We start from the raw sequence: 27,884 nt of genomic DNA, 5'->3' as shown, positions 1-27,884 counted from the left end.
GGTTGCATTAAATGGTGAAAGGAACATTTCTTTGAGGTTACTTTGATAAGATAGACCTTTCATTTTTGAAACCTGATCCTAAAGCTGGGCAAAAATCTAAGCAAAATTGATCGGTCCAGAATATGAATTGAATCCAGGCCACATTTGGATCTGTTTTTCCTCAAAGGTGCAGTTTGTTTACTAAGGAGCCTGAGATACCGTGTTCAACCTGAGGACTAAACATTTCAAATGAAGCATATTTGGATTAATCTGAATAAAGCTAATGTGTTTCAATTCCCGTTTGGTAACTGTATTTGGAGCTTTTTTTAGATCTAAGATAAAGATTATTCACCTGCTTATTAATACATAATAGAGGCAAAAACAGAGTACTCCCTAGTTGTCCACTATGAATATGAATCCAGTTCTTAAGTTTTTCCCTACACACACACACTGCCTCCCTGGGCAGAATGTTCCATATGTTGGCGGTTTTTTATTAAATGAATAGGAAGGTAGTGAATATAGTCCCACTGTTCAACGAGGAAGGAGGGAGAAAACAGGGAACCATAGATAAGTTGGCCTGAAGTCAGTAGTTGAAAAATGCCAAAATCCATTCTCAAGGATATGGTAACAGGGCACTTGGAAAATCACATGATTAAACAGATTCAACATGATTTTATCAAAGGGAAATCATTTTCAACAAATGGATGAAATCTATTTGGATTTTTAGAAGGCATCACACAAGAGGTTGTTGCACAAGATTACAGCTCATGGGATTCGGGATAATGTATTTGGTTAACGGACAGAAAACAGTACTGAGGGAGTGCTGCACTGTCCGAGGGGCAGCCTCTCAGGTGAGGTGTTAAACCGAGGCCCCACCTGTCTGCTTGGGCAGATGTAAAGAGTCGTATGGCACTATTTCGAAGAAGAGCGGGAGAGTTGTCTCTGATGTCCTGGCCAATATTTATCCCTCAATCAACATCACAAAAAGCAGATTATCTGCTCATTGTTATTTGTGGGAATTTGCTGGGCATAAATTAGCTGCTGCGTTTCCTACATTACAACAGTGACTACATTTCAAAAAGTACTTTGAGATGTCCGGAGGTCACGAAAAGCTCCATATAAATGCAAGTCTTTCTTTTTTTGAAATAGCCTTCCAACACTCACTGCCAAGGCTTGTACAGGTCGAGTGGCATCTTGAACAAGGTGCCGAAAGTTGACAGGCAAGGACTCAGGCCTTCAGGAAAAGGAAAGGAAACAAGAATTGTGTATACGGAAACAAGGCTCTCTCACCAGCCAGTGTAATCTATCTGGATGGGATTCAAACCCTTGATCTTCTGACTTGGACAAGAGTGCTATCATTAAGCCAAGATGGACACCGTAATGCCCCTTTTTCTCCCAGCCTCTATTTGCTTAAAAGCTTTTCCTCTCTGAAGTTTTCCTGCTGTGATGATAGGTTATCGATCCGAAACATTCGGCTGTTTCTCTCATCTCAGATTTGCCTGACCTGCTGAGTGTTTCCTAGCGTTCTGTTTTTATTGTAGCATTTCTGCCTAAAAGCAGACCAGCTGTGGATAAACACAAGCCCCTGAAAAAAAGATAAGACCGTCAAAGGAGCTCCCTTGAACCTCAGGAAAGTGAACAGATATTTGACATTACCAAATATTAAATAGAGAAAAAAATAAAATCTGTAACAGGTTTCGAGTCAATTGTTTTATTGAACAAAAGAGGCAGGTCCCTATTGCTATTCAGCATTAAAAGGCTAAGAGAACATTTTCCACTTTTTATGCATTCCAACTTTACTTCCACAATTTTGTACTTCTGCAACAGTGCAGCACATTTTCACATTCATGATTCTAACGTGACAAAGTTAACATGCACAGGTGTATGAGAGTGAGTGCTTCATTCTAAGAGTTGAGGGTGCCTGGTTCTGTTAATTGCAATTATTGTACAACTAAATTGTCAAGGTACTCTTGTACATTCCTTACATAAATGATTCCTTTTTAAAAAAAAAACGTAGTGAGATAGTTAGAGTCATCATTTCTTCAAAGTGCAAGTTCAACTTAAATCAGCCACAGTTGCAGTAGAGATTTGCATGCGCATTTAAAAAATAAATTAATACAAAAAAGCTCAAGGGAAAATCCTGTTAAGAGACAGAAAAGTCACATTCTGGCTAATGCATGGTTTCAATTTTATGGAACATTCCTTTGAGGCACATGCTAAAGAGATCCTTTCAAATGATCAATTCAATAAGACTGTTGCACAAGAGCAATTAGTCAGTCCGACGAGCTTCAGGACCATTTTTGCATTAGTTACATAATTTTACCCTAGAGAATAATCAGCTGTGCTTTTAGTGGAATACTCCCATGAAGTTAGGCAAGAATCACACTTCAGTCTAAACCCAATTGATAGCCTCCTTTTGCTGCAGGTTCAAATTTACACCATTACTGCATTGAGGAGTTTCTCTTTCTTCATTGGACCGTGTGCCAGGAAGCCCATGGATTCATTACAACATAATTGGGTTTTATTTCAACTGGTTGGCAGTGACTGGGTATTTCGAGTTACGATGCTCCAGCTGTCATGGAATATGGGGCCAGGCTTGGTGGGTAGTAAAAGACCAGCTGGTCCATCACTTCCATATGTTCAGCTGTAGGCACGTTACTGAAGGTAGGAGATAGGAGCCTTTTGTCGCTTTGTGGCATGTAAAAATAACGTTCAGAGACTCAGTGTGGGAAGATTGAGATGGAGACACAGGTCTCAAAATTTAGAATAATAACTCAATAGAATTTTATAGCGTCTGCCAAACACAACAAAACGCTTAGCTTACAGCGAATTGCTTTTAAAGTGAAGTGGCTCACTGGAGGCCGAAGACAATTTTCACACAGCAAGAACCCAGAAATAGCAAATCAAATTTTGATGGTGGTGGCCATATAAACACTGCCTACCCATCAAACACCACAGTGGGATCTTTAGAGCAGGTAAGCAAGAGCTCAGTTTAATATCTCACCTGGTCAATAGGGATATGAAGTTGGCAGTGACAGGGGCTGGAGAGTAGTAGTGGATAGTGGTTTTATATAGCAGGCTCCCCAGGAGTTAGTACTGGGACCACTGCTGATCAATCTATATTAACTTGGACTTGGGCGTATGGGGCACAGTATCAAAATTTGCAGATGAGACAGAACTTGGGTGTATTGCGAGCTCTGAGAAGGATATTGAGAGACGTCAAAGATGACATAGGCAGGTGGATGGAATGGGCAGACAGAGGGCAGTTGAAATTTAACACAAGTGCCAAGTGATACATTTGGGCAGGAAGAATGAAGAGAGGCAAAGGGTACAATTCTAAAGGGGGTGCAGGAATAGAGAGACATAAGGGGGAATGTGCATAAATTGTTGAAGAAGAGAAGCAGGTTGAGAAAGTGATTAAAAAGGCAGATGGGATCCTAGGCTCCATAAATCAAGGCAGAGTGTACAAAAGCAAGGCATGGCCAATATTGGTCCAAGTGAGGACAGTGTGTGACTTGGAGGGAAACTTGCAGGTAGCGGTGTTTCCCTGCGACTGTTGCCCTGACTTGTTTAGGTGGAGGTTGCAGGTTTGGAAGATGTTGTCGAAGGAGACTTGGTGAGTTACTGCAGTGTATCTTGTATCTGGTACACACTGCTGCCACTGTGCATCAATAGAGTGAGTGAATTTATGAGGTTGTGGCTGGGGTTTCAATCTAGTGGGTGGCTTTGTCCTGTATGGTGTTGAGCTTTAGTGTTGTTGGAGCTGCACTGATCCAGGCAGGTGGAGAGTATTCCATCACATTCCTGACTTGTGCCTTATAGATGGTGAACAGGCTTTGGGGAGTCAGGAGGTGAGTTACTCACTGCAGAGTTTCCAGCCTCTGATCTGCTCCATTAGGCATAGTATTTATATGGCTGGTCCAGTTCAGTTTCTGGTCAATGGTAGCCCCCAGGATGTTGACGTTAGTAGATTCAGCGATGGTAATGACATTGAATGTCAAGAGGAGATGGTTAGATTTTCTCCTGTTGGAGATGGTCATTGTCTGGCACTTGTATGATGCAACTGTTACTTGCCCAAGTCTGATTGTTGTCCATGTCTTGCTGCATGCAAGCACAGACTGCTTCAGTATGAGGAGCTGCAAATGATTCTGAACACTTATGAAATCATCAGCGAACATTCCCACTTCTGATCTTATGGTGGAAGGAAGGTCATTGATGAAGAAGCAGCTGAAGATAGTTGGGCAGAGGACACTACCCCGAGGAACTTCACAGCAATGTCCTGGGTCTGAGATGGTTGGTCTCCAACAGCCACAACCATCTTCCTTTGTGGTGACATTGACCCCAACCAGTGGAGTTTTCTCCCCAATTCCCTTTGACTACAAATTTATCAAGGCTCCTTGATGCCACACTCTCATCTGCCTTGATGTTAATGGCAGTCACTCTCATCTCACTTGCTCCTGTTGGCAGGAGGGTTGAGAAATAGAGGACACTGGCTTAAAGTGAATGGCAAATTAAGCAAAGGCGCCATGAGGAAAAACATTTTTAATGCAATGAGTGATTGTGATCTGCAATGCACTGGTGGTGGAGGCAGATTCAATTGTGGCTTCTGAAAAGGAATTGGATAAGCACCTAAAAGGAAAACTTACAGGGCAACGGGGTAAGAGGGTGGAAGTGGGACCAGCTAAATTACTCTTGTAGAGTGCCAGCAGGAGCTGGACAGGATAAATCGTCTCCCTCTGTGCTGTAACCATTTGATTCAGTGAACACCACATCAGACTCCCTCAGGTGTACATGGGAAAGCCAGCAGAGATTGTGTGTTAAGTCCTTATGTGGGGTTGACTCTATAACCTTCTGCCTCACGAGGTGTCAAGGCAGGAACTTGACAGCACCTCCAACAATGTAGCACTCTTCAGTAATCTCATTCTTGATCACGTACACAAGTCTCTAGAGTTAGGCTTGAATCCACAACTTCTGACTCAGAGGCACGAGTGCTATCAACTGAGGAGAGTTGACAGTCTGACAGGAACAAAATTACGGAAGATGAAAGGGGGTAAATGATGAATGATTTCTACTGCTGTTTCAAATTTGTAAAATGAGAGCAGTAATTCAGATTAGAGGATAGATGAAAGTCATTTTCTCCACAGAACATGCAATGTTTTATTACAAGTAGTTACTGAGGCAGAGACATAGAAAAAAGGAATTGGATAAACAATTGAAAATTATAAAAAAGGTAGGAGAGAGGATTAGATGGTAGCTGGAGTCAAAGACCTCATGCTGGCACTAATGCAATGGGCTGAATGGCTTTCTATGTTGCTTGTAATTTAGATGAACACAATACTTGGGAGTTAGCCTGTCCCCCACATTACGTTTAGACTCAACTTTACAATTTTTGCAAATTCTCCTGAGAATATTCCTTTAGCCGCTTACAGTAGCACGGACAAGAGCTTTGAAATCTTTGATTTTTCATCTACAGTACAGTGCAAACAGATATCAGTGCTTTCGTGAGTCAACTTAATATAAGCAACCCGTTTCACACCAGTACACTTCCAGTGTGTGGGCCTTTCACAGATCAAAGCTACATCACATACCACTAGAAAACACTTTCAACCCTTCAGTACAGCTTATCTGGTAAGCCAGGAACCTACAAACTATATTACATAACAGGGGTTTAACTTTGTGATTGTCCCTAAAACACAAAACATTAATGCCACCTCAGGAATTGTTTTCAGAAAATATATCACACCCTGGAATGCTTCGAATCCAGCATAATTCAACTTCTAACATTTCCTTTAACATTATTGCACTGGACGTATTTCAACCTCAACTTTCTCTTCTACACATGACGTGTCAGGATGACCAACGTTCTGCCGCAGAGTGATCTCTGGGCCCCCTCCATAGATAGAGTAGAGGAAGTTCCAGGTCTCTTCTGAGATCTGACCAGAATCAGCTCCTGGATTGAGAAATTTAAAAAAAAAAGAACATGATGAGCGTCACTACCCAAAAGGTGCCCCCCTCAACACGTGGGATCGTGGAACGGGTAAGAGAGCACCCTTCCAGGTCAAAACAACCAAAACATTTACAAGAGTTTCTGTGCTCGCCAGTACAGGGCTGGAGGCTCCCCTGGACAACGGAATCCTCCGCATGGCCGGGCTGTTCAGTCCACTATTCTGGACTCCCCAAAAATCAGCCTGATTTGCCTGGCTACTACAATGGCAGCTGATTAATAAATTTAAACTATAAAGCTAGTCTCAGTAATGATGGCCATGACAAATATCAGCAATTGTTGTAAAAACCCAACTTGTTCATTAATGTCCTTTAGGGAAGAAAATCTGTTGTCCTTACCTGGTCTGGACTACATGTGACTCCAGACTCAGAGCAATGTGGTTGACTCTTAACTGCCCTCTGAAATGACCAAGCAAGCCACTCAGTTCAAGGGCAACTAGGGATGGGCAACAAATGCTGGTTTTGCCAGCAATGCCCGCATCCCATGGAAGAATAAAATACTAGCATTATGGACATACCAGATAGTCTTCCTTTATGTGAATGAGAAGTTTACTTGTTAAATTACAACTTCTGTATTTACAACATATGCAAACTTCCTACAGTACAGTGACTACGCTTAAAATAGCTTAATTGGTTGTAAAGTGCTTAAACTGAGGTCATAACAAGAATGACATAAATACAAGTCTGTGTTTCTTAGGTGCCTTCGAATTTTGACACACATGAACTGCACAGACTTTCCCCCTATGCTCTTTGGATTCCTATTTGTTACCGAGTTGTTTGATCTCTGATACAACTTGGAGGTGTATGCCCTGTCCCACTGATGGGACAAACCCACCAGAAGGTGGTGGCACATACAGTCGAGAGGGAGTTGCCCTGGGAGACCTCAACATTGAGTCTGGAGCCCATGAAGTCTCATGGCATCAGGTCAAACGTAGGCAAGGGAACCTCCTGCTGATTACCACCTACTGACCCCCTCAGTTGATGAATCAGCCAACTTTTTCTCATACTCTACTTTCTTCCACATTTTCTTTAAAAGTTATTATTTGCAGGTTCTTAAAAGCTATCCAATCTCCTGACCTACCACTAATCTTCGCAGACTTGTACAGTGTTTCTTTCAATTTGATACTATCCTTAACTCCCTTATTTAGCTGTGGATGATGCACCCACCCCCCCACCCCACCTCAGAGTCTTCCTTTCCCACTGGGGTAAATCTTTGCTGAGAGTTATTAAATATTTCTTTAAGCCTGCCACTGCATCTCTACTGTCCTAACTTTCAATCTAGTTTCTCAGTCTACTTTAGCCAGCTCTGCCATTCATGACCTTTGTTTAGGTTTAAAACACCAGGTTTGGACCCAGTTCCAGTTTTGGGCTCCCCCATATGGAAAACATTTTAAAAAATTTCTATTCTAGTAAAGTCCTTCATTATTTTTATGGCCTCTGTTAGGTCACCTTCAGTCTTCCGTTTTCTAGAGAATAGAACCAGAGCATGTTCAATCTTTCCTGTCAGAGTTCGGCTACCATAATTCTAAATCATCTTTGCACATTCTCCTATCCCTCTTCATCCATTTCATAATATGGAAATCAGACTTACATACAGTATCCCAAGTGTGATCTAATCCAAGCTCTATACAAGTATAACATACTCCTTTTCAGTTCTATTAAAAAAAATCTAGTGAAATAAAGAATGTGCACATACCTTGTTTTAAAGTCACATGGCTGCTCTTGCCAACACCTATCTTTGTGTTATCAATTGGGCCAGGATGTTCTAAGACATGAAAAGAATTAAATCAGGGATGACACTTCTGTGCATAATCCCCATTGGCTGGCCATTTATTTAAATGGCACAAAGCAGGTCAGATATCACTACAAATACATAATGTAAACAACATATTTTGCATTATTTTCGTTGAAAAGCATCTTATTGAAGTGAAGATAGGCAATTTTTGAAAAAAAATAGACATATAAAAGGTCAGCAGTATTACACTCCATCAGCATTATGTTCAACTGCTCCTCAAGACAAGTTCTGTCATAATTAAGCAAAATCCTAAAACCCGAATACTTAAAAAAAGTCAAAATTGATCATATAGTTACAACACTCACCAGGTTTGGAAATCTACACCTGGTTTATAACACATCATAATTAACTGCTTTATAACATTAAACAGGTTTATTTTACATTTGGTTTCCATGGTATCATAATTTAATATGGCAATATTTTAAAATGTATGTTCTGTACATTCTTTAAAAAATATTTTCTAGTAGAAGAGCTGCAAAGACTAAATTGAGAAATCCGGACACTAATCTCAGGATAACAAGCAACTTGCTTGTGCTAATAAATTAATGAGGCAGAAATACTGCCAGCAAATACTTCATAATAAATTGTGGACCAAAGTCTGCAGAGCAGGTTGAAAATAGAGAGAAACGGGATAAAGCAGAAGGTGGAGTAAAGTTGATATCAAGCTTTATTTTTGAAAAGCTGAAGTTTACACTAGATAAGGGTGACAGATGCAAGAAGTGGCACAGTTTTGAGCTTCTGAGAACGAACATGTTGGAGTACAGGAGCTCCAGCGAGTCTGGGTTCCAACCCAGTCAGAATGTAAACACAGATTAAAAGTGAAATATTCCAAAGAAAATTTCTAAAACCTGGGGGCATCTAGAATACAGGCTTCTCAACTTCCAACCGCTATTAATTCAATTACTCTTTTGTAACTTGTATTGCTCTGCATTACAGCCTTTGAACGAGATCCCTCATTAATCCAATTCGGTATGAACTGGAGGGAAATGGACCTTGGGCAGAATATAGTCTGGTCTCAATATCATAAAAGGGATGTAGAAGCTTTACAGAAGGTGCAAAAGAGATTTACTAGAATGATACTAGAACTGAGAGGCTATACCCATCAGGAAAGTTTGAACAGACTGGTGCTCTTTCCTCCAGAAGATTTAAGACTGAGGGGTGACCTGATAAGAGGACTTATGAAAGAGCTTGATAGGATAGATGGAGAGAAGATATTTTCACTTGTAGGTGAGACCAGAACTAGAGGCTATAAATGTAAGGTAGTCATTAATAAATCCAACAGGGAATTCAGGAAAAACCTCTTCATTCACAGTGGTGAAAATGTGAAACCCACTCCCACAAGGGGTGGTTGAGGCAAATAGAACATAGAAAAATTTATGCTATGTTTCTATTTAAAGGGAAGGTAGATAAACATGAGGGAGAAAGGAATAGAAGGATATGATGATGGGGTTAAATGGAGAGAGGGGGAGCATAAAACACTGGTATAGGCCTGTTAGGCCGAACAGTCTATTTTTACACCGTGAATACTTTGTAAGATGTTTGGACTAAATCTTCAATACGTGACCACCCTGTCAGACATGCACCAGATGTAGAAGTGTGAAATCTAAGCCAAATAGCAGGCTTTACGTTCTGGATAGGTCGAACACATCTAAAATGGATGCTAAAACGTGAGCTGCATGAGAACGCTGACTGGATGAGTCAAGTTCTCATTTCCTGCTCCTGAATTCATGGCCTATAACTCCTGATTCCCAGTGGGTGGGTGGGGTCAGATACGGGAGGTAGCCCAGGTGATGTGCTGGTATCGCCCACCCTCCAAGGTCCAAGGACTGCATAGGAATTACCTGGGAAGTTCAAACTTCCGATGGGCAATTACCCTGGAGCTATCCGATACTTCGATTAAAATCGGCGACTTCAGATGGTTCTGACTCTCTTAACCAAATAGTTATCCAGGAAAGGTTAAAAGAATTAAAACCACTTCTAACTCCTGGGTAACTATAGTACTGACCTCACCCTCCCCCCAGCTACTCTCCCTCCTCCACCCGCCCCATCCTACCTTCCCCTGACCAACCACCCGACACCCCCTCCACAACCCATCCTGTCCCACCCCCGACTGACCACCCGACCCGTCCTATCCCGCCCCCCCAATCCTATCCCACCCCCGACTGACCACCCGACCCATCCCATCCCACCCCCGACTGACCACCCGACCCATCCCATCCCCGACTGACCACCCGACCCATCCCATCCCACCCCCGACTGACCACCCGACCCACCCTATCCCACCCCCGACTGACCACCCGACCCATCCTACCCCACCTACGACTGACCACCCGACCCATCCTACCCCACCCCCGACTGACCACCTGACCCATCCTACTGTCCCACCACCTGACAGCTGGCGCTGTAATAACAAGATGTGGCTTTCTTTCTCCAGACTCTGTGGCACTGGCCTCAGGAGCCGGCTCCACTGCGCTTTCCTCAACCAGTTCAAGTTGGAAGGTTGGGTGTGAAACGTGCAGCTCCCGAATAAGGAAAGTGAAAAGGAGTATAGTAGGGCCACTACTCAGAAGTTCTGGCCCATTTACTCTTACGCCAAGTTACCCTCAAAGCATTCACCTGCTAGGAAAGCAAACAGTAAAAAAAAGCATCTCCAGATCACAAATTAATACAACCTCCAAAATAACCAATGCAGTAGAACATGTTAAATGTTTGTGACATTGTGGTTTACATACCGTGTTCCTTGCCCTTGACAAATCCTTCCCATTCTCTAAACCACTGCATGCTAATACAGTAGATAACAGTTGGCGATTCTTCTTCCTGGAAAGCTTTGTTTAACTATATTTTAAAAAAAAAACAAAGTTTCAAATATTTTATTTGCCACACTTCACAAACTTGCCAAAGGGTTGCAGAAAACAGTTAATGTAAAAACACTCATGTACACGCTGAATATTAATTTTTTAAAAAAAGGATGAAAGAAAGTGTTGGCATTGTTGTAATGTCGGAAATGCTGCAGCCAATTTGCACACACCAAGCTCCCACAAACAGCAATGCTATCTGACCAAATACAGTAAACTCTGCATCATCTGGCACTGTGCCAACTGGAATGCTCTATTAACCAGAATTTCAAGGCTGGGCTTAAAAAAAAAGAGGTAGTACCTGCCCTACACCTGCGCAGCGGTTCTCACGTCACACATTCACCGCAACTCAAGTGGCCCAGCTCTGCATTTGGGCAGTGTTAGGAGCCAGAAAAGATGTTTGAGAATTCCAAAGAGCGGTTGCTGAGGGCACAGCAGGATCTCAGCAGCGGGCAGGAGAGGAATCGGGAGGCAGACCGGGTTGTGCGCGGGAGAACCGGACCCAGGGCCAACAACTTCCAGTGTTGGAATGAGAGATGCTTAAAACGGGTTCAGTCAGATTGCTGCTAACTTTATATCTAACCGAAATAAAATTGTTGGTTTAGCGGTAACAACCAGTCACCATGGCTCTAACCTACAGATAAAGGTAACTGTGCGTCAGATACAAAATCCACCCACTTTCTGTAAGTTTATAACGAGTTTCAGTTTCATTATGAAAACCACTTGGTTTTCAGCATTTCTGAGAGCTGTTAGGTCATCTTGGCATGGCTAGGCCAAGCTTCCAGTAGAGGCACTGGTAGTCCTTTTTGATTAACCAGTACCACCCATTCCCAGAGCCTGCTGGATAACAAATGTTGTGCTGCAATTGGTCTTGAGTGATGCTTGAAGAGGAATAATTATTGGCCAAATCACCAGGGAGAACATCTCTGCTTCTCCTAAATAATACCAGAGGCTCTTTTACATCCGCCTGAGAGTGCAGATGATTTAATGTCTCATGGACAGTGATATTCGTTCTCTCAATGCTGCACTGGTGTGTCAACCTAGAGTATACACGCAGGTCTCTTGAGTAATAAGTGAACCAACAGCCTCTGACGCAGAGGCTAGAGTGGTACCCACTGAGGCACAGCTGTCTTTTTAAAATTCTTTCATGGGACATGGGTGTCACTGGCAAGGCCAGCATTTGTTACCCATCTCTAATTGCCCACGAACCGAGTTGCTTTCTAGACCATTGCAGTGGGCAGTTAAGAGTCAATGACACTGCTGTGGGTCTGGAGTCACATGTAGGCCAGATCTGGTAAGGATGGAAGATGTCTACGCACATGCATGTACTTACATGTAAATTGCCACACTCTATCTTACACTAGCATGTCTGAATTGCTTTTGTGAAATGGAGATGTTTCAGACGGGGTAACAAGATAGGAAAGGTTTACATAGCGCAGTAAACTGGGGAGAAAATGTTGTGCAGGTAAGTGAAAAGTCAAGTGTTTTGAATGAAGGGGACAGAAGAACGTGGCGAAGCAAAAGGAGGGATTTCAACTGAGTTGAGGGGTGTAGTGGCAATAAAAGTCGAGAGTGCGTTCGAGTGAAGTGACAGATCAGAGTGCAGGGTGCATGGAAGGATGCAAAGCTGGAGAGTGTTGCTCAGATACAATGGTGGTGAGAACAGCAGACAAAATTAAAAATAAGGACGTTGAAATTAGTTTGCTGGACAGGAGGGAGTGGAACTCAAGGAGGATAGAAAGTTATTATTGAATAAGTAATTATAAAATGGGGTAAATCAAAAAATAAAGTCGCTTGGTAGTCCAGAACTTCAGCTTTTCATCTTGCACCCATCAGGACAAATGCATGAATGCCAAATTTCAAACAATCACAACAATTTATACTCTGGGATAAAAGGGGTGCTGATTGGTTGGCAAGTCAACTCTGAGTGCCTGAGGCGTTGCCATGGAGAAAGTGCTGCCCAATCCTGAGTGTGCTAATAGCTACACTAACAGCCAACTTAAGATAATCAAGCAAACTCTTAACGTGGCCCATTTATGCTTGCTAGAAGAGACATACATTGATACACAGGGACCCTTTCTCTGTAAACAAAAGGAATATGTCAAGCCTTGCGCCTTTTTTGAATTACCCAGAATCACTGGGAGCCTATAGTTCCCCACTGGCTGAGGCATTGCCATGGAGAAGGCAATCAGAATTGACTTGCCAACCAACCAGCATCCCTTTTCTCCTGTAATATAAATTGTTGAGATAGTTTGAAATTTGGCATTCCTGCCATTGCACCGATGAGTGTAAGACAAAAAGCTTCAGCAACATGTCTCTCTTTTCAGCAAAATCAAAAATATTTAACCTGCATTCAAATTTAATAGGAAAGTCAGTTACATGCCTTTGTGGCAATGAATTTCAAAACCTCTGTGATTTCTACATTCAATGATTTCATCCTCATACAACCTCCACTAGCTCCCTATGACAACCCCAGAGCGATTTCAAGGACCCTGCCATCTTATGCAAATCCCCGTCTTGGATTACTGTTTGACTCTCTACGGCATCAGGGGTTGATTTTTCCATGACTAAAGACCTATCCCCTTGAATTTTGATAGAACCATGGATTCTTTCACATGAGGAGTGCCATGCATCACTGCTAACTAGCTCCACGAGAATAGCCTGCACAGTTAAATAGAAGCTAAGTTACACTACAGTGCGGTCAGTTACTAGAAATCAAAGGCAGAATCTTCTGCTCTGTACAGAAACTCTATACCGAAGCAGTCCGTGTCCGTATGCAGCAAGACTGGACAATATTCAGCCTTGGGCTGATAAGCTTTTTATATTTATTCATGGGATTCATAGACTGCAGCAGTTTAAGGCAGCAGCTCATCACCACCTTCCCAAGGGCAATTGGGAATGGGCAATAAATACTGGTCTAGCCAGTGACACCCACATCCCATGAACAAATGAAAAGAAATTAACTATGCCAGATTATTGAGGAAATTCACTAGAGCATTTCAATGAGAATTTAAAAAAATTTAGAAATATTAACTCAAATACCAGTCTTTCACTTTCAATAATAGAATAACCGTTTAAAGTGATTTATTTAACCTACAAGTTATTTGAGCCTATTTTATGACAGAGAGCTCCAAAGAACATCTTAATGATTTGTGCAAGTTCATACTTGCAGATGGGCTACTCTGCTAAAAGATTACCCTTGATACTGCACACAGCTAGTTTCAGATTTCCTGTAGTTAATAATTAAGGAATGGGTCAAAAATGGGTCAAAATACTGTTGGGAGCAGACATGCTATTAATAGCTAGTTCACAAGGGGGAGTGAAAACTTGTTTAAAACAAGCGTCTGAAATATGAACGCAAGTGATATTCTTGCCTTTTATTGCTCCCAGTACAAATGAATGACATGACAGGACAGAGCAATTTTACCGAAATTAAGGAGTTTATTTTTTTCTTTGTGCTAAGTTTAATATGAACCATTAGCCATGTATGTTGAAATGTGCAAGGCAATGAAGTATGCTCATGAAACCCAACGAAACAGAAGCCAATTAATTTCAGACACTCAGTACAAATGGTAATGTGGTTGGGACTTTCCAAGTGAGGAGGGAACGAAAATTGCAGCAGTCAGAAATTTGAAATAAAAGCTAAGCGCTTGAGACATACAGGTCAGTCAGCACTATTCGATATTTCTACACATTTGGACTGAATTGCTGAATTCAAGGCTATTCATGCATAATTCAAGGCTATTCATGCATATTAGAAGCCATATGAGTTCCAAGGCTGAGGCACATTGTCCCACCACAATTTTCAGCCATTTTTATTACCCATTCATAGGAACATAGAAGCAGAAGGTCATTCGGTTCCTCGAGTCTGCTCCGCCATTCAACGAGATCATGGCTGATCTCCATTTCCTGCACTATCCCCATATCCCTTGATATCTTTACTATCTCGAAATCTATCTGCCTCGGTCATGAACATATTCAATGATTGAGCCTCCACAGCCCTCTGGGGTAGAGAATTCCAAAGACTCACCATCCACTGAGTGAAGAAATTCATCCTCATTTCAGTCCTAAGTGACCTGCCCCTTATTCTGACACTGTGTCCCCTGGTTCTAGACGCCCCCCCAAGCTGGGGAACCATCCTTCCTGCATTTACCCTGTCAAGGCATGTATGAACTTTGAATGCTTCAATGAGATCACCTCTCATTCTTTTAAACTCTAGAGAATCAGGGCCCCAGTCTCCTCAATCTTTCCTAGTCATAGAGGTCTACAGCACAGAAAAAGGGCCCTTCGGCCCATCGGGTCTACACCGGTCAAACAAGTACCTAACTTATTTTAATCCCATTTTCCAGCACTAGGCCCATAGCCTTGTATGCCATAGCATCGCAAATGCACATCCAAATACTTCCTCAATGTTATGAGGGTTTCTGCCTCTACCACCCTTTCAGGCAGAGTTCCAGATTCCCACCACCCTCTGGGTGAAAACATTCTTCACATCCCCTCTGAACCTCCTGCCCCTTACCTTAAATCTATGCCCCCTGGTTATTGATCCCTCCACCAAGGGGAAAGGTTCCTTTCTGTCTACTCTATCGATGGCCCTCAATTTTATACATTTCAATCATGTCCCTCCTCAATCTCTTCTGCTCCAGGGAAAATAACCCCAGTCTATCCAATCTCTCCTCATAACTAAAACTCTCCAGCGCAGGCAACATCCTGGTAATCTCCTCTGCACTCTCTCGAGTGCAATCACATCCTTCCTATAATGCAGATTCCAGAACTGCACATAATACTCTAGCTGTGGTCTAACCAGCGTTTTATACAGTTCCAGCATAACCTCCCTGCTCTTATATTCTATGCCTCAGCTAATAAAGGCAAGTATCCCATATGGCTTTTTAACCACCTTATCTATCTGTCCCGCTACCTTAAGGGACCGGTGGACATGCACACCAAGGTCCCTCTGATCCTCGGTACTTCCCAGGGTCCTACCATTCATCGTGTATTCCTGTGCCTTGTTTGTCCTGCCCAAGCGCATCACCTCACACTTATCCGAATTAAATTCCATTTGCCACTGATCAGCCCATCTGACCAGCCCGTCTATATCCTTCTGCAATCTATGGCTATCCTCCTCACTATTTACCACCCCACCAATTTTCGTGTCATCCGCGAACTTACTGATCAACCCTCCCACATTCAAGTCTAAATCGTTTATATATACCACAAACAGCAAGGGACCCAACACCGATCCCTGTGGAACCCCACTGGACACAGGCATCCAGTCACAAAAGCACCCCTTGACTATCACCCTCTGCTTCCTGCCACTTAGCCAATTCTGGGTCCAATTTGCCAAATTGCCTCGGATCCCTTGGGCTCTTACCTTCTTTATCAGTCTCCCATGCAGGACTTTATCAAAAGCCTTACTGAAGTCCATGTAGACTACGTCAAATGCATTGCCCTCATCTATACACCTGCTCACCTCTTCGAAAAATTAGGACAATCTCGCTATCCCAGGAATCAGTCTTGTGACTCTGTTGCACTCCATGGGGAGTATATGCTTCCTTAGGTAAGGAGACCAAAGCGAGGCTGTGCTTTTAATTTCTCCTCTTAAGTTCCAGTAGTAGGCTTTTGGGCAACATCCTGATTTGGAAATATATCACCATTCCTTCATTGTTGTGGATTAAAATTCTGGAACTCCCCCTCCTAACATCAGGTGTACCTCAACCAGAGGTTCAAGAAGGCAGTTCACCACCAACACCCCAAGGGCAATCAGGGATGAGCAACTAATGCTGGCCTAGCCAGCGACGTGCTCAGCCCATGAAAGAAGAATTTAAGTTGAAGTGTTTTGTAAGTCAAGGTATAACACAGCATTGGGCTTTCCAGTTATCTATGGTGGCTGAGCCTTTAGACCATCACTTGCAGTTGTCCCAATCGAAACACTGCAATTTTAGTTCTAGTATACTTGTTTATCTGTTGGCATATTTTGTGTAAATTTGCTTCTGGCTATAAATCCAATTTGTTGCTTTAGTTTGATTAGTATAGTTTGACAGGGTGAGGCTTATCCACTCAATAAAGAGGCTAGAGGTTAAGGCATGCAATCCAGGTACAAGAGAATTGGATAAGCACTTGAAGAAAAAAACTCCGGGCTACAGGGAAAGGGCAAGGGAGCGGGGCTCACTGACTTGTTCTTGCAGAGAGCTAGCATGGACAGTGGGCTGAATGGCTTCCTTTGTTGCTGTAACCGTTACATAATTTTATGAAAATGTTTTATTATTAATTCTGCGGCAAATTAATTGTCAATCATGCCATGCTCAGAAACTATGAAAAATTATGAGTGTTGGGTCAAGGCCTCATGATATCTTCAATGGAGCGTTTTAAAAAAAAAGTCTATACCTGAAACCAGCTTTTCCCCCCCCACCTCTTTCAACATGTAGATGGGTTTAATGTGTATTTCCAGCAGCTTCACTGAAGAGGGACAGTTACATGGAGAGACTAGACAAACTGAGATTGTTGCCCTCAGGTTAAGGGGAGAGGTGTTCAAAATCATGCATGGCTTTGATGGATTAAATAAGAAATGTTTTCCACTGATAGGAAGGTTACAGATTTAAAATGACTGGCAAAAGCAGTGGAAAATTTCGCAAGGCTATGGGAAGAACAAGAGAGTGGGACTAACTGGATGAATTTCAAGGAGCCAGCACAGTCAATGGGTTGAATGGCCTGCCACTGTGCAGGAATGATTCTATTTTAGGTTTTCAGAGTAAATTGATAAAACCTGATGTTTTATCACTCCTGTTTGAAAATGTTGAAATCAGTGTTTGTGGATAATAACAGATGTGCCATGATATCCCAATGCTACTTTCTTTTTTTTTTTGCAGTGGACAACTTCTCTCTACACAAAGAAAAATTGACTCTTAGTCCCAATATCTTGTATTAACAATTCTCTTAATTCTCCATTCTGCGAAAGCCCAAGTGATCAAACTATCAGGTAAGACCTTACTGACTTTATTCCAATTTTGTTCAATTAAAATGGCAGAATGAGTTTTTAGTGCAACCAGATAATCGACTAAAACACAAATTCCCCGAATATACCTCCTGTAAATTCTACAGATTTCAATTTTGGGTCGGGCACATTTCAGTCCATGTTGAAACACAAAGCAAAACGTCAAGATTTTTAACAATTTGTTTTCTTACCCGTATGAACATTTCCAGTTCCATCTTCCTTCTCTTTTCAATCTTTTCAATCTCGATCTGGCAGGTTTGGCAGGTGTAGAGATGATTGACAGCTGGTCCACCTCCATACCTGACAGGAGAACAGAGCTGAAATTCTGGTTTCTGTAAAACTTGCACTGCTGCGTGCCAAGTCAAGAATGAAGAAATAACTTGTATTGATATTGAACCTTTCCTGACCTCAGAGCATCCCAAAGCTTTTTATAGTCAATGAACTGCTTTCGAAGGGCAGTCACTGTTGTAATCTAGGGAAATGTGGCAGTTAATTTGCGCACAGGAAGGTCCCACAAACAGCAAAGACATAAGTAAGACAATCTGTTTTAATGATGTTGATTGAAGAAGTGTGCTGGGTGTTATACAGTGGCATTAAAATCTAACACCAAGCCAAAGTGGAAGGTGACCAAAAGGCTGGTCAAACAGATAGGTTTTAAGGAGCAAGTTAAAGGAGGAAAGACAGGTAGAGGCATGAAAAGGTTCAGGGAGGGAGGTCCACAGATTAGAGGCAAGGCAGCTGGATTAACTAAAAAATAATCAAACAAAACTGATAACCGTCCAGAGTTACCATCCCCCTCCAGCAAACAAAACATCCAACTGCTTCTTAAATGGAGCCAAGGTTTTTAACTTCACTACTCCACACAGATGTCCATTCCACATGATGGTCATCTGAAATCAGTTCTAAACTTATCTTCCATTAACTTACCTGGTGCTCCTCTCTGAACTGTCATAGTTTATTTTCAAGGAGATTCCAGACACCTTTTCTGCACCATTCTCTGCTTTTTATAACTTGCTAGTGTGTTTTTGTAGAAAAAGGCCAATCAAGCACAAGTGCAACAATCAATCAATATGCAGCATATTTAACATAGGAAAAATGTCCCCAGGTGCTTCACAACAGCCTAATCTGAGAAATGGAGTGCAGCTGAGTTAACCGAGTGAAGATTTATTTGGTGGGTGGGGGGCTTTGGTGAAGTAGGGGGAAGGAGGTATTTGTTTCCTTTTTCTACTTTTCTCACCCTGTAGGAATTGGTTCTTGCTCTACTACAGGGAAAGGAGCGAACCTTTTGGTAAGTATCTGGTAACTGGGTAAGTTCAATTCTATCCCTGAGGTTTAAAATAGTATAAAAATTGGTGGTAAAGTTAATAAAATATATAAAAAAGCAACATAAATAAGCGATTAATATAATTAAGTAATTATTTAAAACACATTAAAGGATGGCGGGACAGGTGATGTGTCAGGGCTGCAGCATGTGGGAGCTCCTGGATAACATTGTGATCTAGGGCAAACATGTCTGCAGTAAGTGTTTGTGGCTTGAGGAACTTCAGCAACGAGTCACTGAGCTGCAGGCTCTGCAACACATCAGGGAGGGGGTAAGTTACCTCGATGCTTTGTATCAGGAGGCAGTCACATCACTTAGGATCGGGTCTTCTGATTTGGTCAGTAGTCAGGGACTGGAGGGTGTGGCTGTGACTGTGAGTGATGCAGGTAAGAGGACCCAGAGGCAGGAGCGCAGGAATGAGAGCCTTTGCAATTGTCCCATAGGTTTGAGGTTCTCTCAGCTTGTTTGGATGAGAGTGGGGCTGCAGGGTGGATGAGCAAACTGACCGCGACACCATGGTAATTGAAGCCATTCAAGTCGGGGGAGCAAAAAGGAACGTAGTGGTAGTAAAGGACAGTATAGTGAGAGGGATTGACAGTGTTCTCTGCAGCAAAGAGCAAGAATCCAGACAGCTGTGTTGCCTGCCCAGTGCCAGGGTTCAGGGCATCTGCTAAGGGCTGGGGAGGAACTTGCAGTGGGAGGAGGAGGATCCAGTTATCGTGGTCCATGTAGGCACCAATGACATAGGTAGAACTAGGAAAGAGGTTTTGTGTAGAGAGTATGAGGAGCTAGGCACTAAATTGAAAAGCGGAACCTCAAAGGTTATAATCTCTGGATTACTACCTGAGCCATGTGCAAATTGGCATAGGGCACTTAAAATTAGAGAGATGAACATGTGGCTCAAAGACTGGTGAGAGAAGTGGGTTCCAGTTTGTGGGGCACTGGCACCAGTACTGAGGAAAGTGGGGACTGTACCATTGGGACAGTCTACACCTGAACTAGGCTGGGGCCAGTGCTCTTGCAAACCACATAACTAGGGAAGTAGAGAGGGTTTTAAAATAAATAGTGGGAGCAAGGGATCAAACGTGGAAAGATGTGGTATATTAAAGAGTAGAGACAAGGTAAGAGAGGTAAATAGTAATATGGGAAAAGAGTGTCAGGGAATGGCAGGAAGGGACAAAGGGGAAAAAACCTAAGAATGCACAAAGAATCAAGACTAGATGTCACAAAGATAAAAAGACTAAAGACTCTATCTGAATGCATGTAGCATCCATAACAAAGTAAACAAATTGATAGAGCACACAAGTAAATAAATATGATCTGATAGCCATTACGGAGACATGGCTGTAAGACGACAGGGATTGGGTCTTGAATATGGAGGGGTATATGACCTTCAAGAAGAATATGAAGCTAGGTAAAGGTGGAGTGATAGCGCTGTTAGTCAAGGATGGCATATGTGCAATAGTTAGAGATGGCCTTGGTTGAGGAGAGATCAGGATGTGGAATCGGTTTGGGCGGAGATAGGGAATAGTAGGTGAAAGAAGTTACTAGTGGGACTGGTCTACAGGCCCCCTAACAGTAACCACAATGTAGGGCAAAATATACAAAAAGAAATATCGGGTGCTTGTGATAAAGGGATGACAATAAAGGGACAGTTGCTTCATCAATGACCTTCCTTCCATCATAAGGTCAGAAGTGGGGATGTTCACTGATGATTGCACAATGTTCAGCACCATTCACAACTCCTCAGATACTGAAGCAGTCCATGTCCAAATGCAGCAATACCTGGACAATATCCAGGCTTGGATTGACAAGTGGTAAGTAACATTCATGCCAGACAAATGCCAGGCAATGACCATCTCCAACAAGAGAGAATCTAACCATCGGCCCTTGACGTTCAATGGCATTACCATTGACCAGAAACTGAACTGGACTAGCCAGAAAAATACTGTGGCTACAAGAACAGATCAGAGACTAGTAATCGTGCAATGTGCAACTCACTTCCTGACTCCCCAAGCCTGTCCACCATCTACAAGGCACAAGTCAGGAGTGTGATGGAATACTCCCCATTTGCCTGGATGAGTGCAGCTCCCACAACACTCAAGAAGCTTGACACCGTCCATAACAAAGCTTGATTGGCACCACATCCACAAACATTCACTCCCTCCATCACCGATGCACAGTAGCAGCAGTGTGTACCATTTACTACAGGGCTCCTTAGACAGCACCTTCCAAACCCACAACCACTACCATCTCGAAGGCCAAGGGCAGCAGATAGATGGGAACACCACCACCTGGAAGTTCCCCTCCAAGTCACTCGCCATCCTGACTTGGAAATATATCGCCGTTCCTGCACTGTCGCTGGGTCAAAATCCTGGAACTCCCTTCCTAACAGCATTGTGGGTGTATCTGCACCACATGGACCACAGTGGTTCAAGAAGGCAGCTCACCACCACCTTCTCAGGGGCAACTAGGGATGGGCGATAAATGCTGGCCCAGCCAGCGAAACCCACATCCTGTGAATGAATAAAAAAATACCCACTCTTCTCCCTTTCAAACTGGATGTAAAATGGTTGAGCCAAGGACACTTATCCTGAGGAACTCCTGCAGTGATGTCCTGCAGCTGAGATGACTGGCCTCCAACAACCACAACCATCTTCCTCTGTGCTAGGTATGACTTCAACCAGTGGAGTTTTCCCCCTGATTCCCATTGACTCCAGTTTTGCTAGGGTCTAAGGCTAGTATTTTAAACTTAAAAAAGGGCAACTATGTGGGCATGAAAGCTGAGCCAGCTGAAGTGAACTGGGATACTAGGCTAGGGGGTAGATCAATAGAGAAGCAGTGGCAGACATTTTAGGGGATATTTCAGAGTACTCAGAATAAATATGTTCCTCCTTTAAAGAAAATTTCTAAAGGGAGGGCACACCATCCATGGTTAACTGAAGTTGTTAGAGAAAGCATCAAATTTAAGGAAAAGGCATATAATTGTGCCAAGGTGAGTGGCAGGTCAGATGATTTGTTAGAATATAAAGAACAACAGAGAATGACTAAAAGGTTAATCAGGAGAAAGAAATTAGAGTGTGAGTGGAAGCTAGCTAGAAATGGAAAGACAGATAGCAAGAGTTTCTACAGGTATTTAAACAGGAAAAGAATAGGTAAAGTGAGTGTTGGTCCTCTGAAGAGTGAGAATAGGAGTTAATAATAGATAATAATGACACGGCGGATGAAATGAACAAATATTTTGCTTCTGCCTTCACTATAGAGGACACAAAAAACATTCCAGTGATAGCTGCAAATCAGGAAGTGGAGCAGAGAGAGGAACTTGGTGGAATTACAATCACTGGGGAAGCGGTACCAAGCAAACTGATGGAGCTGCGGGCTGACAAGTCTCCAGGTCCAGCTGGACTTCATCTTAGGGTCTTAAAAGAGGTAGCTGATGAGGTAGTAAATGCATTGGTGTTAATTTTCCAAAATTCCCTAGATTCTGTAAAGGTTTCATCAGACTGGAAAGTAGCAATTATAACCCCTCTATTCAGGAAGGGACAGAGGCAGAAAACAGGAGGCCAGTTAGCTTGGCATCTGTTGTGGAGAAGGTGTTAGAGTCGATCATTAATGAGGTTATAGCTGGGCACTTGGAAAAGTTCAAGGTAATCGGTAAGAGTCAGTATGGTTTTATGAAAGGGAAATCATGTTTAACCAATGTATTAGAGTTCGCTGAAGGAGTAACATGTACAGTGGATAGAGGGGAGCCTGTAGTTGTACTGTACTTGGATTTCCAGAAAGCATTTGGTAAGGTATCACAAAGGTTATTGCGGAAAATAAAAGCTCAAGGTGTAGGGGGTGATATATTAGCCTGGATAGAAGATTGGCTGGCTGGCAGAAAACAGACAGCATGCATAAATGGGTCTTTGTCTGATTGGCAAGATGTGATGAGTGGAGTCTCACAGGGGTCTGTGCTGGGGACTCAACTTTTTACAACTTACATCAATGACTTAGATGAGGGGAATGAAGGAATGGTAGCTAAATTTGCAAACAACACAAAGATAGGTCGGCATGTATGTTGTGAAGAAGACATAAGGAGTTTGCAGACGGATATAGATAGATTGAGTGAGTGGGCAAAATCCGGCAGATGGACTATAATGTCGGAGAATGTAAAGTTGTTCACTTTTTAGCAGGAAGAATAAAAAAAATTAAACAAATGGAAAATGACCACAGAATTAAGAGGGATTGAGGTGTTCTTGTGCATGAGTCACGAAAGGTTAGTATGCAGGTACAGCATGTAATCAATGCGGCTAATGGAATGCTATTCTTTATTACCAGAGGAACTGAACATAAAAGTAAGGCTGTTACGCATCAGTTATTCCGGTTATTGGAGAGACCACATCTCGAACTGTGTGCACAGTTTTGGTCTCCTTATTTAAGGAAGGATGTAAATGTGTTGGAGGCAGTTCAGAGGAGGTTTACTAGATTGATAGTTGGAATGAGCAGGTTGTCATAAGAGGAAAGGTTGGACAGGCTGGGCTTGTTTCTACTGGAGTTCAGAAGAGTGAGGGGTGGCTTGATTGAAGTATATAAGACCCTGAATGCTCTTGACAAGGTGGATGTGGAAAGGATGTTTCCTCTTGTGGGTGAGTCCAGAACTAGGGGAGCACTGTTTTAAAATTAGGGGTCACCCTTAAAGGACAGAGATGAGGAGAATTTTTTTCTGAGGGTTGTGCGACTTTGGAACACTGCCTTAGAAGGCAGTGGAGGTGGGGAGTCACTGAATATTTTAAAGACAGAGGTAGATTGATTCCCTTGCCTAACAAGAATCTAAGGTTATCGGGGTAGATGGGAATGTAGAACTCGAAACACATACAGGCCAGCTATGATCTTATTGAATGGCAGAGCAGGCTCAAAGGGCCAAATGGCCTACTTCTGTTCCAATTTCATATGTTTGTATATTCATAAAAACTAACACCAAGTCAAAAAAGGAAATAAAAGCAAAATACTGCAGGTGCTGGAAATCTGAATAAAAACAGAAAGTGCTGCAAATACTCATCAGGTCTGGCAGCATCTGAGGATAGAGAAAGACAGTTAACGTTTTGAGTATGACTCTTCTTCAGAACCAAAGGAACATAGAAACGTGATGGGTTTTATGCCTTTGAAAGGGAGGAGGAAGAGGAAAAACAAAAGGGAAGTTCTGGGGGCAGGAGAGATTAAATGACAAAGATGTCATGGAACACAAGGCAAAGGGAGCGGTAAAGAAACAAAGCATTTCTCCAGAGTGAGTGTGAATGGCAGAAGAGTGAACAGCTTTGTCTGAGAAGACAGAATCAAAATGGGAGACAAAGTTCGTGGTCCACAAGACTGTAAAAGTACCGAATTGGAAGATGAGGTGCTGTTCCTCAAGCTTACATTGAGCTTCACTGGAATATTGCAGCAAGCCGAGGACAGAAATGTGAGTGTGAGAAAATGGCAAACAACTGGAAGCTCATAGTCATGCTTGCAGACGGAGTGGAGATGTTCGACAAAGCGGTCACCCAATATACGTTTGCTCTCCCCAATATAGAAATGACTAAATTGCGAGCAGCGAATACAGAATACCAAATTGTTAGAAAATAAATCAAGTAAATCACTGCTACACTTGGAAAGAGTGTTTGGAGCCTTGGATGGCAAGAGAATAGGTAAAAGGGCAGGCATTACACCTCCTGCGATTGCATGGGAAAGGGACGAGGTGTTGCGGGTGATTGAGGAGCAGACCAGGGTGCCAGAGGGAACAGTCCCTTCGTAATGCTGATAGGGAAGGCAGGCAAAAATGTGTTTGGTGGTGGCATCACGCTAGAGGTGTCGGAAATAATGGAGAATTTTCCTCTGAATGTGGAGGCAGTTGGGGTGGGAAGTGAGATCAAGGTGAACCCAGTCATAGTTCTGGGAGGGAGCAGACAGTGTGAGAGCAGAAGAGGGGGAAATAGGTCAGACAGTTGAAGGCCTTGTCACCACAGTGCAGGAGAATCCTTGATTGTGAAAAAAGGAAGGCATATCAGAAGCACTGTCGTGGAAGGTAGCAACATCAGAACAGATGCGATGGAGATGGAAAAATTGGGAGAATGGAATGGAGCTCTTACAAGGGGGTTGGGTGTGAGGAAGTGTAGCTGAGATATTTGTGGGAGTTGGTAGGCTTACAATGATTATTAGTAGACTGTCTATTCCCAGAAATGGAAAAAGGGGAGTTAAGGAAGGGAGGGGAAGTGTCGGAGATGTAAGCGTGAGGGAAGGGTGGAAATTGGAAGCAAAGTTGAAGAAGTTTTCCAGTTCCAGGCAAGAGCAGGAAACAGCACTGATACAGTCTGCAAGCATGACCCTGAGCTCCGGTTGCTTGCCATTTTAATTCACCATCTTCCTCTCACACTCGCATTTCTGTCCTTGGCCTGCTGAAATGTTCCAGTGAAATTCCACGTAAGCTTGAGGAACAGCACCTCTTCTTCCGATTAGGCACTTTACAATCTTGTGGATTCTTTCAGACCATGAACTCTGTCCCCCATTTTGATTCTGCTTTTTTGTCACATGCCAGTCTTAAGCTTGTTTTTCATGTTTTTGCTTTTGGACAGAGTTGTTTATTCTTCTGCCACTCACACTCACTCTGGAGAAATGCTTTGTTTCTTTACCACTCTCTTTTGCCTCGTGTTCCATGACACCTTTTTCATTTAATCTCTCCCGCCCCCAACCCTATCCCAGAACCTCCCTTTCGATCTTTAAAAGGGAGGAGAGGATTAAAGGCATAAAACCCATCACTTTTCTACCTTCCTTCTGTTCTAAAGGAAAATCATATTTGATACAAAACATTAACTCTGTTTCTCTCAGAGAAGGAAATATCAGGATGGGTGACCAGAGATTTGGTTCAAGAAGTAGGTTTTCAGGAGGGTCCAAAGAGGAAGAGATAAAGGTAGAGGTGGCAAGTGTAGGGAGGGTAAACATTTGAACTTAGGATGCAACTAGCTTGACTATTGTATTGGTGCATTTTGCCCCAATGGTGCGACTATTACAAACCTACAAGACCCCTTATTAATAAAATAATATTGATGCAAACATTTTGGGTGGGGTCCTGCAATGGTTTGAACCAAAAGATACCAAGATCACTGACTTACCAGAAGAATGGTATCACAACTCAAAACAAAAGACACATTGATTCACATCAGCTGCCAGAAAAGTCCCACCACAGTATGCGGGGAAGTTGAAACAAGCTACGACTTATTCAAACATGAGGCCATAAAATAGTACTCTGATAATAAAGGAATCTGGACAATGAACTTCCCACTCAGTGTCTCCAAATGAAAGCCACACCAAAAAATGCTAGGCAGTTATCAATAAAATGTTGAACCAATTTATAGGGAACTCTCAAAAAATGTTTTGACTGTAATGGCAGCAAGGCAATACTGACTGAAGTGAAATGACAGACTTATCTTGTAGCTTAAGTACACCAAATAAAGGTCACCCCAGCCTTTTACATCTTAAAAAGGGAATGTTTAAAACCAGAATTTTGGGCGTTTATCAGTGAAAATGGAAAATCAATGCCTTACACACAATTTACAAATGGCCCACTGAATAGCATATCAAATTCCACTTCAGTGGTTCTGTGATTTTGAATGTGTTTACTGGATGGTCTTGCATAACTCTTTCAGGGATCGAATGTCATGATATTAGGTTTTCCTTTCGCAACTATGTGTTTACTGTGAAAAGCAGTGGCCTTGCAAATCTGTAAAGGCACTACTGAACACGAGACATTATTCAGGGAAAGATTAACCCTAACAGTCACTTCCAAGGGAAGAAGAAGGAAAAAGGTGCCACATTACTCACCTGCTGTACAGATAGTCCCACACATTCTGAGGCAACATCACTACAAGATCATCTATGCAACTGGCCTTTGGAGGGGGGACACCTGCAACAGACATGTTTCAGTGAATAGAATGTTATATGTTGACTCTGCAATGCCCTGTTTCTATGATTCTTTAATATAAAATATGCAATGCTGGTCATAGCAGGAATTTATTTTTATGGTGACTTTCTTCCCTCATCTTCTTTTGAAGATGTTGACTCTTTGCTGGGTAAAGTTCCACAGACACCCTCTGCACAACAAAGCCTAATGACATCTGACATAAGAACATAAGAAATAGGAGCAGGAGTAGGCCATTCAGCCCTCAAGCCTGCTCTGCCATTCAATAAGATCATGGCTGATGATCTTGTGTTTCGATTTCCACATTCCCATCTAATCTCGAATGAGAAACAGGAACAGGAACAGATCTATTCATGTCTTCTTCAAAGAGGTCACTGCTGGATAAGGATTTTCCCTTTACTTCGCCCAGGAATGCAGAGGTTAATTTTAACAGAATCTCCGACTGCCACCTCAGTTAGCACCGTATAAAATGGGAATCTAATCTAGGACCTGTTAACCTACCCCTCCCTCCCCAAACACACCAGTTGCTAACAGTTGGCATGGCTGCAATGTCTTTCAAGCACCACCTTACCTCCATGAGCACAAAGGAACTCATTGTTGCTAATGGGGCCTGGCTCAGCAAAAGTCTTGAATTTGTTCAGCCACTGGCGTGATATGTAGAACTGAAGCAGACTAGGTTCCATCACATTCAGCAGATGAGTTACCCTCTGTCTTTCCTTCTGCATCTCCTCACTGCATTTCCTGCCAAATAAAAACGACAAGACAATGCAACATTGAAAATTTGCAGCAGCTGATTTCCTGTTGACCCCACTGCAGAATCATTTTATCCTCTTCCTGTGGTGTTATCAGCAATATTGCTGGAATCTGCACAAATCCACTCCCAAAAAAAACCGATAAAGTCAGCTCAAATTATTCCATAACAAGAGGCACACCATCAGGAGTCATCTTTGTATCATATTTCGATCAAAAGTCAGAGAATCATACAGCACAGATTGAGGCCAAGTGGT

At 42.6% G+C, this 27,884-nt stretch overlaps 1 protein-coding gene across 3 annotated transcripts in view; it reads right to left on the bottom strand.

Annotated features, from left to right (window-relative positions):
• Positions 1-5,111: 5,111 nt before the first annotated feature.
• usp33 (ubiquitin specific peptidase 33) overlaps positions 5,112-27,884 on the bottom strand; it is an 81,560-nt gene continuing 58,787 nt past the window's right edge. For all 3 annotated transcript variants that reach the window (XM_078560714.1, XM_078560713.1, XM_078560715.1), the window contains 6 exons: positions 27,449-27,618; positions 26,781-26,862; positions 17,815-17,923; positions 10,510-10,612; positions 7,679-7,747; positions 5,112-5,929 (listed from right to left, as the gene is read on the bottom strand). In XM_078560714.1, coding sequence (XP_078416840.1) covers positions 5,775-5,929; positions 7,679-7,747; positions 10,510-10,612; positions 17,815-17,923; positions 26,781-26,862; positions 27,449-27,618 — 688 coding nt within the window. In that variant the 3' untranslated portion in view covers positions 5,112-5,774. The remainder of the gene's footprint in view (positions 5,930-7,678; positions 7,748-10,509; positions 10,613-17,814; positions 17,924-26,780; positions 26,863-27,448; positions 27,619-27,884) is intronic.

Source organism: Cetorhinus maximus, chromosome 17 (assembly GCF_964194155.1).
Source record: "Cetorhinus maximus chromosome 17, sCetMax3.hap1.1, whole genome shotgun sequence".
Lineage (NCBI taxonomy): Eukaryota > Metazoa > Chordata > Chondrichthyes > Lamniformes > Cetorhinidae > Cetorhinus > Cetorhinus maximus.
Note: the sequence above shows the minus strand (reverse complement) of the source record. Positions and strands in the feature narration are given on the sequence as shown.